This window comes from Zophobas morio, unplaced genomic scaffold (genome assembly GCF_036711695.1).
Source record: "Zophobas morio isolate AGI-343-1 ecotype UQ-CSIRO unplaced genomic scaffold, CSIRO_AGI_Zmor_V1 ptg000008l, whole genome shotgun sequence".
Classification (NCBI taxonomy): domain Eukaryota; kingdom Metazoa; phylum Arthropoda; class Insecta; order Coleoptera; family Tenebrionidae; genus Zophobas; species Zophobas morio.
The window spans coordinates 5,254,295-5,268,906 of NW_026972113.1; the positions used below are offsets into that span (position 1 = coordinate 5,254,295).

The 14,612-nt window shown below is 29.4% G+C and overlaps 3 protein-coding genes across 5 annotated transcripts in view; 2 read left to right on the plus strand and 1 right to left on the minus strand.

Moving 5' to 3' along the window:
* The window catches only part of LOC135125140 (tyrosine-protein kinase Fer), a 38,235-nt gene extending 37,689 nt beyond the window's left edge, over positions 1-546 (plus strand). For both annotated transcript variants that reach the window (XM_064050497.1, XM_064050498.1), the window contains one exon: positions 53-546. In XM_064050497.1, the coding sequence (XP_063906567.1) occupies positions 53-330 (278 nt within the window). In that variant the 3' untranslated portion in view covers positions 331-546. The remainder of the gene's footprint in view (positions 1-52) is intronic.
* On the minus strand, positions 508-1,887 carry LOC135125143 (translation initiation factor eIF2B subunit alpha). The gene is made up of 8 exons (XM_064050502.1): positions 1,777-1,887; positions 1,625-1,726; positions 1,440-1,579; positions 1,277-1,393; positions 1,116-1,228; positions 925-1,069; positions 746-871; positions 508-698 (listed from the first exon to the last, which is right to left on the minus strand). Exons 1-8 carry the CDS (start codon positions 1,787-1,789, stop codon positions 540-542), a joined length of 915 nt encoding a protein of 304 aa, XP_063906572.1. The 5' UTR covers positions 1,790-1,887; the 3' UTR covers positions 508-539.
* A 250-nt stretch (positions 1,888-2,137) lies between these two features.
* Positions 2,138-14,612, plus strand: part of Drn (doctor no) — an 80,159-nt gene continuing 67,684 nt past the window's right edge. Inside the window, exon 1 of one of the 2 annotated variants that reach the window (XM_064050503.1) lies at positions 2,138-2,239. The gene's annotated coding sequence lies outside the window, so the exon portion shown is untranslated. The remainder of the gene's footprint in view (positions 2,240-14,612) is intronic. The other variant, XM_064050505.1, reaches the window with a different exon arrangement.

Below are 14,612 nucleotides of genomic sequence, written 5' to 3' on the forward strand. Positions count from 1 at the left end.
ACAGCACCAACGACTCGTGTTTTATGTGTTGCATAACTTGTTTATTTTCTAGGAAAATACACCTCTTTGTGTGACGTCTGGAGCTACGGGATTCTCTGCTGGGAGATCTTTTCCCGCGGCGGGACCCCCTACAGCGGCATGAGTAACTCAAAAGCCCGAGAAAAAATCGATTCGGGTTATCGGATGCCCGCCCCTGAAAACACCCCGGACGAAATGTACAGACTAATGTTAAGATGTTGGGAGTACAAGCCTGAAAATAGACCCAACTTTGAACAAATTTATACAGTTGTTGAGACTTTATGTGCCGCGTATAGAGTGTCATTCCTTTGATTGACATTTTTTATTTCTGTGATTAAATAAAGCTCAGAAAATATTAAGAATCTATAAAGATAAAAGTATTTTTTAATTATGAGTGTGCTATTAATTACTGTGATTGTAACGAGGCGTTTGATGGACTAGTTTAAGAAATTACTAAGCCTTTTATAACTTGTATGTATAAAGTTTGACTGAGTTTTGAATAAATGTTTTAATTTTTTTGATTATAAATACAGGTTTATGAGTTCGTCGCTGACGGCAGAGGGGGTTAGAATACCGAGGTCGGTAAATAGAAGGGTGATGTAGGACGGGGGGGTGTAGTCCACGAGAGGGTGGACTTCTTTCAACTCCCTTTCTTCTAACCTACTTTTACTAGGAGTGTACTGAAACAAAACATTTAAGTCACTTTTATACTCAGTAATATACTTACCTTATATTCTGCAGGCAGATCGCCCTGATTTAACGGAAATAACCGCGTAAATTTAAAACTCTCAGTCAATACATAAAACGGTCTCTTCATTTCTTTGGCACACACAGCTATAGTGTAACTACCAACCTTAAAAAAATAATAACAATGCGTGAGTTTTAAAAATACCAAAAACGTCATACTTTATTAATAATCCCGCCGCTTTCCACCACTCCTTCAGCCCCTACCATAACAAAATCAACTTGTTCCATAACGTAGCCCACAGCAGAGTCCAATATTAAAGTGCAAGGGATCCCCTCAGCTTTCAAATTTTTACACATGACTTCACTACAACAAATTTCAAAAAAAAAGAAAAAACAAAAAAAATACATACCCGCTATTATCAGGCGCCGACTGCGTCACATACACTTCAAAATGATTACTTTGCTTCCACGCTTCAGTTAAAGTCTTCAAAACAACTCGAGACCGAGAATGAGTCAATACTTTCTAAAACACAATCAAACAACTTTGGTTACTTAAACCACACAAACTTACTGAACCATCTGCAATAAACTTAGTGGCCAATTTTACTATTCTGTCCCTAAATTGTTGCAACTTCTTCAGAAAAATATCGCCCCTATTTAACATAACCTGTCTACATTCTTCAAAGTTCTAAAAAAAATTATTAAATTTGGTTGATTAAGTTTGCACACTTTACTGAATCATCAAGTTTGGCCAAAGTGATAAACCGCATGAAGAGCTCACAGCCTGAGTTGATAGCCGTAACTGGATGATCCGTGGTTTTCATGGCAGAAATCCCTTCTTTGAGATTCTTCTGCAAACCTTGCACCGTCATGTCTGAAATTTTGACTTAATTTTGAATCGCTTGTCGTTAATGTTTACCTTCGTATTTCTCGATTATTTTCATTAACGTCATTATAGCGACGACTCCCACTGAAAGGTCTTCATTGTCGGAGACGGTTCTACTGAAGAAATCTCTCACTTCTAAAAAATATATTTTGAGTTAAAAAGCGTGTGCGTTTTCGAGTGAAGACCTTCTTTTTTCATTTTTGGAACTAGGGTGAGTCAAATTTGTCTCAATATTTGGAATAGTTGCATCAGAAGGTTAACACGATTTTGTTGACAACTTTGACATGTGTGATTGTCGGAAGTCGGAAGTGGCTACCCGAATGTTCTCTGGTGGCTACGGTGACGTTTCTTGACACTCAATTCATGCAAAAAATAACCTGTTAATCGTTTTTTTTTTTATTTTCACCTTTAGACTTGTACAAATCGTGTAATGTTACGTGTTACTAGTTAATTTATTCGTAATTTGTTAAATCGTGAATTTCGTTTCGTAGGTGGCGCCACTTGGCTACCTTCTGTCAGCCAATCGCCAGCCGCCTGTTCCGTCACGTGCCCGTACCAGTCTACGATTTTATCAATTGTGTAGTTGATGTGGATTGCCCTGTCATCCTTCAGTTTTTTTGGATTATTTTGGCCTAAAATTACATTTATGTAAGTACAATTTGCTTTTTAATCCCCGACCTCGTCGCCAATAATAAAATCGAACCATTTTGGCTGTTGTTTTAGTGAATATCGGCAATATGTTGTTGTGGGGTTTATAATTGTATGTCGCCATTTTCCTCGGTACAGTTACTTTCTGCTTCATTGTTATTGAAAGAAACTTTCGAAATTCCAGTAGAAAGTTGCTTGGTTTTCATCATGGAACGTTTTTGGGTCACTTTATGGCTTAATTAGCCTTTGGGATTGAGTGCAGTTGAGAAAATTCGATTGGGTGCTTACGCAACGCACTTGTTATTTCTCAGCTCCGTTAAGTCACACTTTGTTTTCGTCGAAATTTTTGGAAAATTTGACCAAATTTTCCCATTCTATGAACTCCGTTTCGTCATGGATGTTTTGAGTGGTGTTATCGCGATGTCTGCTAGTAAACAACGATCGAAAACATATTTGTCGCAACAATAAAAACGACAATATTTTTGTTTATTTATAAAGTTCAAGCGAGCGTGTGGACGATTTCACCTTAAGTACAACAGGTCGATCGTAAAAATGAAAATTGTTTAGCCTTGGGTTTCGATAGTAAACCTTGAGCTGTAGGAAAACTGTTTTGGCAGATCTGATTGATTTAAGGTTTATTTGTTGGCAGAATTCGCTTTTTTCAACGGAAATTGGCCAGAACGTAGAGCCCTTGAGGGAATTGCGGGATTTATGGGGTCCAGGTGGGAACGTAAAGCACGATTTTCTATTATGACGGGGCTATTGTGTGACGAAGCACGTTTACGTGGAAAGAAAATCTTTGTTTAGACTATATTCCAACGTTGCACATAACCGAGATTATTTGTCCAGTCGAATGTATTCTTTGTTGTTATATGTGAGTGTTTTCTGCGAAATTTTGGCCCGGGGCCAGGACTGGGTCTGGTGGATTCGTTCAAGTGATTTTCATGTGACTAAAACACAAATACGTTGTTAGTAAGATGTGCACGTTTGATTACTAGTAAAAGTCAGCTTTGACGTTCGTATTTTTGATTGCCAAAATGCGCTTTGTTGTAAACAATAAATCAAGTATTTCGCAATTCAGGTCGTGGTACTGAACTTCGGAATCAAGTTGCCTGTACTAGGAACGTCATTTTGCAGCCACTAAAATTTTGACACGTGGCACTGGGTTCTACGTGCTTCTAGCATAGTGTCATTAAGGTCTACATATCGTAATTGATACAAAAATATATCGGGCGATCAGCATAATTTGTGATCAAGTCATCCTTGGAAAGGATTATTAACAGGTGTTTAAGTATCGCCACAAAAAACTATGTAGGAGTAAGATCATAAGATCTTGGGGGCCACATACATATTCGCAGTATTTCGACCAAGGATCCGCTTGACACAAAATTCTTAATGCGCTGTAGTCCCGTCTTGTTCAAAATAACCCATGTGTTGTGTAAAATTTGTCAAAATGAAGGAATATATCGTATGTATAGTAATTCTAATTGCAATGTCATTTATCAAAAAACTACGATTCTGTAGGTTTACAAATTCTGTGAGATTTTATGGCACCAATAAAACTAGTAATTGAAAATAATATTCCCTGTTGTGTGGTTTGTGGCCAGCACGACCCTCTGCCATCATAAATTAATATTTTGCACCAACATCTTGACAGCGGGTTCAGGTCCGGTCTCAGTTATGTTGCTGATTTCTGTATTTTATTTTGAATTATTTTTATTATTATTATTATTATAATTAAGACCCACCACTGACCCGGAAATGACCGGCATTCAGGCAAGACTTCTATCATTACGGGTACTAAGACCAAGTAATGATATGCATTGATTAGATTAACAGAACAACTTTCGAGATTCTAGAATTACAGCATACAAATTAGTCTGTAATATTATATAGAGGGTAAGCTTTTATTTTTGAAGACAGGACCTTTGTTCTTTGGATCAGGGGCGGCTTGTGTGAAAAATTAGTTATTTTCATCTTAAGAAGGGGGTATTCGCTGTCGCCATCATTAAACAGTGCATTGTTCGATTAGCAACTTTTTGAGTTTTCAACTTTCGGATTTTTAATTTTTTCGTTTTTTCAGTGTTTCGAATTTTCCGTTCCTCGATTTTTAATTTTGCTTTTCTCCAATATTTTGATTTGCAATTTTTTGAGTTCCCAGTTTAATTTTTCGATTTTTTAGTTTTTCGTTACTTCACTTTTGAGATTTGCAATTTCTAGATTCCACGATTTTTCTATTTTTGAATTTTATCGGTTCTTCAATTTCCCGTGTTGCAATTTTTTTGAAATTGCAAATTTAAAATTTTGTATTTTCAGTTTTTCGAATTTTTGGTTTGTTTGATTTTTAATTTTTCGTTGTGGCAATTTTTTATTCGCAATTTTTTAGTTTCCAGTTTTTTTAATTGTTAGATTTTGCACTTTCCAATTTTTCGATTTTTCAATCGAATTTCGTTGCTTCACCTTTTAGATTGGTTCTATCTATAATTATTTTTAGATTTTTCAATTTTTTGATTTTTTATTTTGGATGTTTCCATTTCTAGATTCCACGATTTTTCTATTTTTGAATTTTATCGGTTCTTCAATTTCCCGTGTTGCAATTTTTTTGAAATTGCAAATTTAAAATTTTGCTTTTTCAGCTTTTCGAATTTTTAGTTTGTTTGATTTTTAATTTTTCGTTGTGGCAATTTTTTTATTCGCAATTTTTTAATTTCCAGTTTTTTTAATTGTTGGATTTTGCACTTTCCAATTTTTCGATTTTTCAATCGAATTTCGTTGCTTCATCTTTTAGATTGGTTCTGTCCATTATTATTTTTACATTTTTCAATTTTTTGATTTTTTATTTTGGATGTTTCCATTTTTCCACGAAACAAAAAATTCTGCTTTACAATTTTTCAAAATTTCAGTTTGAATAAACTTGTTCGTGTTGTCCAAAATTTAAAAATGCAAAAACGAGAACTTGATTATTTAAAAGTTAAAATTTGAAATGACTGAAACTGAAAACTAGAAAAACTGCAAATCAAAAAATTGAAAACTAGGAAACTTGAAAGCGAAAAACTGTAAAATTGAATAATTCTAAATCGAAAAAGTTAAAAATCTATGCAACAATTAAAACAAATTCGAAAAATGGAAAAACTGCAAAATCGGAAAACTAAAGAATTTAAAAAAACTCAAAAATGGGTGCTATTAAAAAATGCTCAGTCGACACAATATAAATAAACGCGGTGAAAGAATTAAAAATTAATTAGTTAAGAAAACTTCAAATAGAAAAATTGAAAAATCGTGAAAATTTCAGTTTTAATAAATTTGTTCTTTTTGAATTAAATTAAAAATTAGAATCTTGGAAAATGAAACATTAAAGTACTGAGAACTTGAAAAATTTAAAAGCTAAATTAAAAATTGAGATCTCGATTAATTGAAATAAGGAAAAATTAAAATGTCTAAAAAATGAAAAAGAAGTGCAGAATTGAAATATTGAAAAATTGCAAATCAAAAATCTGGGAGACCAAAAATTGGAAAAATTAAACATTGAAAACTAAAAAACCAAAAGTCGGAAACTAAATTCGAAAAATTGAAAAAACAAAAATTCACAAATGGAAAATTCAAAAACTGAATCTAGAAATTGACAAACCCAGCTGACTGTAAAATCGAAAAATTCGAAAAATTGAAAACTAGGAAACTTGAAAGCGAAAAACTGTAAAATTGAATAATTCTAAATCAAAAAGTTAAAAACCTATGCAACAATTAAATAGAAAAATAGAAAAATTGAAGAGTTGATAAATAGAAACTTTGGAAAAATTAAAACATTCGAAAAATGGAGAAATTGCAAAATCGGAAAACTAAAGAATTTTAAAAAACTCAAAAATGGGTGCTATTAAAAAATGCTCAGTCGACACAATATAAATAAACGCGGTGAAAGAATTAAAAATTAATTAGTTAAGAAAACTTCAAATAGAAAAATTGAAAAATCGTGAAAATTTCAGTTTTAATAAATTTGTTCTTTTTGAATTAAATTAAAAATTAGAATCTTGGAAAATGAAACATTAAACTACAGAGAACTTGAAAAATTTAAAAGCTAAATTAAAAATCGAGATCTCGATTAATTGAAATAAGGAAAAATTAAAATATCTACAAAATGAAAAAGAAGTGCAGAATTGAAATATTAAAAAATTGCAAATCAAAAATCTGGGAGACCAAAAATTGGAAAAATTAAACATTGAAAACTAAAAAACCAAAAGTCGGAAACTAAATTCGAAAAATTGAAAAAACAAAATTCACAAATGGAAAATTCAAAAACTGAATCTAGAAATTGACAAACCCAGTTGACTGTAAAATCGAAAAATTCGAAAAATTGAAAACTAGGAAACTTGAAAGCGAAAAACTGTAAAATTGAATAATTCTAAATCGAAAAAGTTAAAAACCTATGCAACAATTAAATAGAAAAATAGAAAAATTGAAGAGTTGATAAATAGAAACTTTGGAAAAATTAAAACAAATTCGAAAAATGGAGAAACTGCAAAATCGGAAAATTAAAGAATTTTAAAAAACTCAAAAATGGGTGCTATTAAAAAATGCTCAGTCGACACAATATAAATAAACGCGGTGAAAGAATTAAAAATTAATTAGTTAAGAAAACTTCAAATAGAAAAATTGAAAAATCGTGAAAATTTCAGTTTTAATAAATTTGTTCTTTTTGAATTAAATTAAAAATTAGAATCTTGGAAAATGAAACATTAAACTACTGAGAACTTGAGAAATTTAAAAGCTAAATTAAAAATAGAGACCTCGATTAACTATAAATATTGAAAAATTGCAAATCAAAAATCTGGGAGACCAAAAATTGGAAAAATTAAAGATTGAAAACTAAAAAACCAAAAGTCGGAAACTAAATTCGGAAAATCGAAAAAACAAAAATTCACAAATGGAAAATTCAAAAACTGAATGTAGAAATTGACACCCCAGCTGACTGTAAAATCGAAAAATGTAAATTAAAAAATAGAAATTTTTCGATTTTTCAATCGAATTTCGTGCTTCACCTTTTAGATTGGTTCTGTCTATAATTATTTTTAGATTTTTCAATGTTTCGATCTTTACTTTTTGGTTTTTTCAGTTAGATTTCCAATTTTTTGATTTTTTATTTTGGATGTTTCCATTTTTCCACGAAACAAAAAATTCTGCTTTACAATTTTTCAAAATTTCGGTTTGAATAAACTTGTTCGTGTTGTCCAAAATTTAAAAATGCAAAAACGAGAACTTGATTATTTAAAAGCTAAAATTTGAAATGACTAAAACTGAAAACTAGAAAAACTACAAATCAAAAAATTGAAGACATGAAAATTTGAAAAATCGAAAAATCGAAGGAACGAAAATCTGCACGATCGAAAATCTAAAAATTCGAAAAATTGAAAACTAGGAAACTTGAAAGCGAAAAACTGTAAAATTGAATAATTCTAAATCGAAAAAGTTAAAAACCTATGCAACAATTAAATAGAAAAATTGAAGAGTTGATAAATAGAAACTTTGGAAAAATTAAAACAAATTCGAAAAATGGAGAAACTGCAAAATCGGAAAACCAAAGAATTTTAAAAACTCAAAAATGGGTGCTATTAAAAAATGCTCAGTCGACACAATATAAATAAACGCGGTGAAAGAATTAAAAATTAATTAGTTAAGAAAACTTCAAATAGAAAAATTGAAAAATCGTGAAAATTTCAGTTTTAATAAATTTGTTCTTTTTGAATTAAATTAAAAATTAGAATCTTGGAAAATGAAACATTAAACTACAGAGAACTTGAAAAATTTAAAAGCTAAATTAAAAATTGAGATCTCGATTACTTATAAATATTGAAAAATTGCAAATCAAAAATCTGGGAGACCAAAAATTGGAAAAATTAAAGATTGAAAACTAAAAAACCTGAAGGTGGAAACTAAATTCGAAAAATTGAAAAAACAAAAATTCACAAATGGAAAATTCAAAAACTGAATCTAGAAATTGACAAACCCAGCTCACTGTAAAATCGAAAAATGTAAATTAAAAAATTTTGATTTATCAATCACGATAAAAAATCAAATCGTGATTGATAAATCAAAATTTTGAAAAACTTAAAATTCAAAACTCATAAAGTTAAAAAACTAAAAACTACAAAATCGTAAAACTGAAAAATTGAAAAGTCCATTATAGGTATTATCATTATGTTGAAATTCATTATAAAATTGTCTTCAATATTTTCAGAATATTGTTTTCGCGTGCCGCTCCACTCCTAAAAATTGATAACGTCATTTCAAAATTTGGCCCAGTAAATTTTTGGCGTTTCGAAATTTTCTCTCTGTATAATCGATTCTTTGATTTTTCGACTTTTCGACTTCCCGATTTTTAGACTTTTTCATTTTTTGAATTTTCGGTTTCTCAGTTTTTCGATTTTTTGATATTTTGTTTTCTCAATTCAATTTTTCGATTCTTGAATTTTTCGACATTTTAATTTTTCTTTTTTTTTCAATTTTAGATATTTCGATTTCTCTATTTTTCGGTTTTTTAGTACTTCAGTTTTCAATTTTATGTTAGATTTTTCGGTTTTTTGGTGTTTCGATTTCTCAATTTTTCGATATTTTACCTTTTTAATTTTTTAATGTTTTGATTTCTCGATTCAATTTTTCGACTCTTCAGTTTTTCGACATTTTCAATTTTCGTTTTTTTTTTAATTTTAGATATTTCGATTTCTCAGTTTTTATTTTCGATTTCTCGATTTTCCTATATTTCATTTTTTCGATTCAATTTTCCGATTCTTCAAATTCTTCGATTTTTCAATATTTCAATGTTTGGCGTTTCGAAATTTTCGATTTTTTCTTTTCTCAATTGCCCTATTAAGCGATTTCTTGATTTTCCGATTTTCCAATTTTTCGATTTCTCAAGTTTTCGATGGTGCAGTTTTAGGATCTTTCAATTTTGGGAGTTTTCGATATTTTGATGTTTTGATTTCTCGATTAAATTTTTCCACTCTTCAGTTTTTCGACATTTACATTTTTAGTTTTTTTTTAATTTCAGATATTTCGATTTCGAAAAACTTAAAATTCTAAACTCATAAAGTTAAAAAACTAAAAACACAAAATCGCAAAACTGAAAAATTCAAAAGTTCAAAAATTAAAAAAAAAGATTTTTTGGAATAGAAAAATTACACATTGTACATTATACACGTTCCTGGCCTTCCTTAATGTTTCTAAAATTCCATTTTTGCCAACAAATTTCTGCGTAAATCCTAAAAACGACAATGTATGCAATTTTTTCGATATTTACTTGCCCAAATAATGAGCATCTAATTCATAGAACCTTTGTATCTTTCAGGCAGCTGTAATCATTGCCGTAATTCTAAGCGGTTTATTGGTGTCTTTCAATAAAACAAAGTCTTGTTCATTATTCGGACGAGACGACTATAAATTCAACATTGTTATTAGCTTCACTATACCCTAATTGTACAACAGCTAGCGAACAAAAAAATTTGCAAAACCCTTTTTCGTAATATCCAATGTAGGCGTTATATAGCTTGAACACAATGCTTCTATTTCTTACGATTTTTTTAACTAATTACTTGCTTTTAGAAGCAAAATAACTAGAGTGCCAACGTCGGAACCAATTAACAAATTAATTGTAGCATCAGACGGCGAAATAATTTTCCCAATTTAGAAAACCAAATTTGCATTTATTTAAAAGCATTTCAAGCCATTAATTTAATTTTAGTTGAATAAAATCTATACATACGAATATATGGAACCATTATTTTTGTTGGAAATATACTTTGTACAGCATTTAAAAAATGTGTTTTTGTCAAAATATTTTTTTAAATGACGAACATTGCTCGTGGCGGCGTCAGAGTGTGTATTTTCGCTTAGTTCGAGCGCGTTTCTGAAGTAATTACATTCTTTGTGGACTTTTTTCGCGTCTCGCATTCAAGCTAGAACTTTATTAAGTGTTTTATTAGAAAAAAAGTAACTCGCATGACAACAAGAGAAAACACATTCGGATTACCAGTTTTACCTAACTTGAGGGTGATCAAAAATTATTGTAATTGAGTCATCCTTCTTGTAACAAAGAAAGTTGCGTGGGCTGTGGCATCATCTTGTTGATTTATAAAGGGTGACAAAGTCTCTTATTGATAAGAAAGTGATCGAACACATTGTAAATGTACTGATTGGTTAGATAAACTAAACTTTTAAGTGTCATTCATAAAGTTGAATTGCTAACAAAAAGTAATCGTCAAGGCTGCACTAGACTTTGCGTGTTTTAAGGACATATGTCTAAATTTTCAAGGATGACCCGATTACTATCAACATTGATCACCCGATTTAGGTTTTCAAAAATTGCATCCTCGTGTGTCTCGTCCCGCTCACTAGTAGTTGCACAAGTAATTATTAACCTAACGTTGATTCACATTACCACACTAACTATATTTTCCCCAGCATGTGAATTAAAAAAATGTCAGTCTTTAATTTAATTTGCGCCAAACTTTACCGTAGACATGCATCTATTAACTAATAACGTTTAATTTTATTTGTGTTTCTTAGTCATTTTATTGCTGTTTACTTTTCCTCTTAAGTTTTGCTATTTTTAATTTTTTAATAGGATCCATCTGTGCAATTTAGCATACTTCGTCAACTGTACTGTAGTGCGCAAGAAAAATCGGACGCTTCATATTTCTTCAATATCACACGTTTGCAATCATCACCACCAAATCGGTTTGTGGGTGCAATGTTCTTACTCAATTTTTGTAAAATAACATCCTGTTGTACTTGTGGTTTATGAATCTGCCCCTATTTTTTACGTAAAAATAAAATACAATCGAACTTTTGTATTGTGAACGTCGCGTCATTTTGTTCCAGACACTTCTAACAGCAGAAGTTTAACCCTGCGCGTTTTATCATAGAATGCTTATCAGTCCGTGTTGTTATTGTGTTAATTAATACAATAACTATTAAAAACATGTTTTTATTATTTTTATCTATATTCTGGAAATTTTGTTTTAATTTCTAACAAGAAAATAGCCACGTTTTCGATTTATAACTTTTCGAAGAAAAAAGACCAGGGTTTTAGAGATTAGTAGTTCATGTTTTTTAACATATAATGTTCACTATTTAGCGGACTCTACTTTACTTGGAAATTTCTGTAGAAGCAAGACGATGTCTTGTACTAAGTGGAAAGTTATTATGTTTAATAACCATTTAAAACAATTGAAAAATTGTTAAATAGACACATTTTTATTTATTTACGTGACGTATTACTGGGGTCATATTTAAACCACCTCGTTACTAGTAGTCAAAAATTATATAACTGCTACATAACCTTCAAGAAAATGCATCACTATATAAATGAGCTCAGAAGTCGCAAGGTTTCTCAAAAACCAAGTCTATTATAGATATGTATTTTAGAATATCATTATCTTTGTTATGTTGAAATTCATTATAAAATTGTCTTCAATATATTCAGAATATTTCGAAATTTTCTCTCTCTATAAATCGATTCTTTGATTTTTCGACTTTTCGACTTCCCGATTTTTAAGACTTTTTCATTTTTTGAATTTTCGGTTTCTCAGTTTTTCGATTTTTTTGATATTTTGATTTTTCAATTCAATTTTTCGCTTCTTGAATTTTTCGACATTTTAATTTTTCTTTTTTTTTTCAGTTTTGATATTTCGACTTCTCTATTTTTCGGTTTTTTAGTACTTCAGTTTTCAATTTTATGTTAGATTTTTCGGTTTTTTGCTGTTTCGATTTCTCAATTTTTCGATATTTTACTTTTTCAATTTTTTAATGTTTTGATTTCTCGATTCAATTTTTCGACTCTTCAGTTTTTCGACATTTTCAATTTTCGTTTTTTTTTTTTAATTTTAGATATTTCGATTTCTCAGTTTTTATTCTCGATTTCTCGATTTTCCTATACATATTTCATTTTTTCGATCCAATTTTCCGATTCTTCAAATTCTTCGATTTTTCAATATTTCAATGTTTGGCGTTTCGAAATTTTCGATTTTTCCTTTTCTTAATTGCCCTATTAAGCGATTTCTTGATTTTCCGATTTTCCAATTTTTTGATTTCTCAAGTTTTCGATGGTTCAGTTTTAGGATTTTTCAGTTTTGGGATTTTTCGATATTTCGATTTTTTAATTTTTCGATTTTTTGATGTTTTGATTTCTCGATTCAATTTTTCCACTCTTCAGTTTTTCGACATTTTCATTTTTCGGTTTTTTTTTTAATTTCAGATATTTCGATTTTTCAGTTTTTTATTTTCGAATTCTCGATTTTCCTATATTTAATTTTTTCGATTCAATTTTCCGATTCTTCAAATTTCAATATTTTAATGTTTGGCGTTTCGAAATTTTCGATTTTTCCTTTTCTTAATTGCCCCATTAAGCGATTTTTTGATTTTCCAATTTTTCGATTTTTTGATTTTTCAACTTTTTGATTTCTAGATTTTCCAATTTTTCGATTTCTCAAGTTTTCGATGTTTCAGTTTTAGGATTTTTCAATTTTTCGACATTTTGATTTTTCATTTTTTTTAGATATTTTTATTTTTTGATCTTTCGATTTTTCGACTTCTCGCTTTTAGATTTTGCGATTATCAATTTTTTGATTTTTCAAGTTCTCAATTTTTTGATTTTTCAATTTTTCAGTTTTCCGATTTTCCAATTTATCGAGATATCGATGTATCGATTTTTTAAATTTTCGATTTATCGGGTTTTTTAAGTTAAATTTTTCAACTTTAAATTTTTCGTATCGGGGCTTCTCGATAGATCTTTTTCAATTTCGATTTCTCGATTTTTCGACTTTTGGATTCCACGTTTTTCCATTCTTCGACATTTTAGATTTGGAATTTTTCAATTTACCGAGTTTTTTGTTTTTCGATTCTTCAATTTTTCGATTTTTTTAATTGCAGGATTTTCGATTTCTCGAGTTCTAGTTTTTTGATTTTTAGTTTCTCGATTTTTGAAGTTTTATAATTTATATCAACGATTTTTCCATTTTTAGATTTTTTAATGTTTCGAATTCCCGACTTTAAACTTTTTAGTATGTATGTATGTACAACTGTACATATTTCAATTTTTAGAATTTTAAAATTTTTCGACTTCATTTTGATTTTTCAAGTTTTCGATTTCACAATTTTTCAACATTTCAATTTTGGGAATTTTTCAAGATTGAAGAAAAATTCAATTTTTCGATTCTTGAATTTTTCGATATTTTAATTTTTCTTTTTTTTTCAATTTTAGATATTTTGATTTCTCTATTTTTCGGTTTTTTAATACGTCAGTTGTCAATTTTATCGTAGATTTTTCGTTTTTTTGGTGCTTCGATTTCTTAATTTTTCGATATTTTACTTTTTCAATTTTTTAATGTTTTGATTTCTCGATTCAATTTTTCGACTCTTCAGTTTTTCGACATTTTCAATTTTCGCTTTTTTTTTTAATTGTAGATATTTCGATTTCTCAGTTTTTATTTTTGATTTCTCGATTTTTCTATATGTACTTTATTTTTTCGATCTAATTTTCCGATTCTTCAAATTCTTCGATTTTTCAGTATTTCAATGTTTGGCGTTTCGAAATTTTCGATTTTTCCTTTTCTTAATTGCCCTATTAAGTGATTTCTTGATTTTCCGATTTTCCAATTTTTCGATTTCTCAAGTTTTCGATGGTTCAGTTTTAGGATTTTTCAATTTTGGGATTTATCGTTATTTCGATTTTTTGATGTTTTGATTTCTCGATTCAATTTTTCCACTCTTCAGTTTTTCGACATTTTCATTTTTCGGTTTTTTTTTAAATTTCAGATATTTCGATTTCTCAGTTTATTTTCGATATCCCGATTTTCCTATATTTCATTTTTTCGATTCAATTTTCCGATTCTTCAGATTCTTCGATTTTTCAATATTTTAATCTTTGGCGTTTCGAAATTTTCGATTTTTCCTTTTCTTAATTGCCCTATTAAGCGATTTTTTGATTTTCCGATTTTCTAATTTTTCGATGTTACAGTTTTAGGATTTTTCAATTTTGGGATTTTTCAATATTTCGATTTTTTGATGTTTTGATTTCTCGATTTTTTGATGGTTTGATTTCTCGATTTTTCAATTTTTCGACATTTTAATTTTTCGTATTTTTTTTTAGATATTTTTATTTCTTGATTTTTCGATTTTTTGATTTCTAGATTTTCCAATTTTTCGATTTCTCAAGCTTTTGATGTTTCAGTTTTAGGATTTTTCAATTTTGGGATTTTTCGATATTTCGATTTTTTAATGTTTTGATTTCTCGATTCAATTTTTCCACTCTTCAGTTTTTCGACATTTTCATTTTTCGTTTTTTTTTTTAATTTCAGATATTTCGATTTCTCAGTTTTTTATTTTC

Excerpts from the sequence above, each read along its gene's own strand:
- LOC135125143 (XM_064050502.1), bottom strand. Across the intron at positions 1,580-1,624 it reads AATAATCGAGAAATACGAAG|ACATGACGGTGCAAGGTTTG; the intron begins GTAAACATTAAC and ends TCAAAATTTCAG. Across the intron at positions 1,394-1,439 it reads TGGCCAAACTTGATGATTCA|AACTTTGAAGAATGTAGACA; the intron begins GTAAAGTGTGCA and ends AATTTTTTTTAG.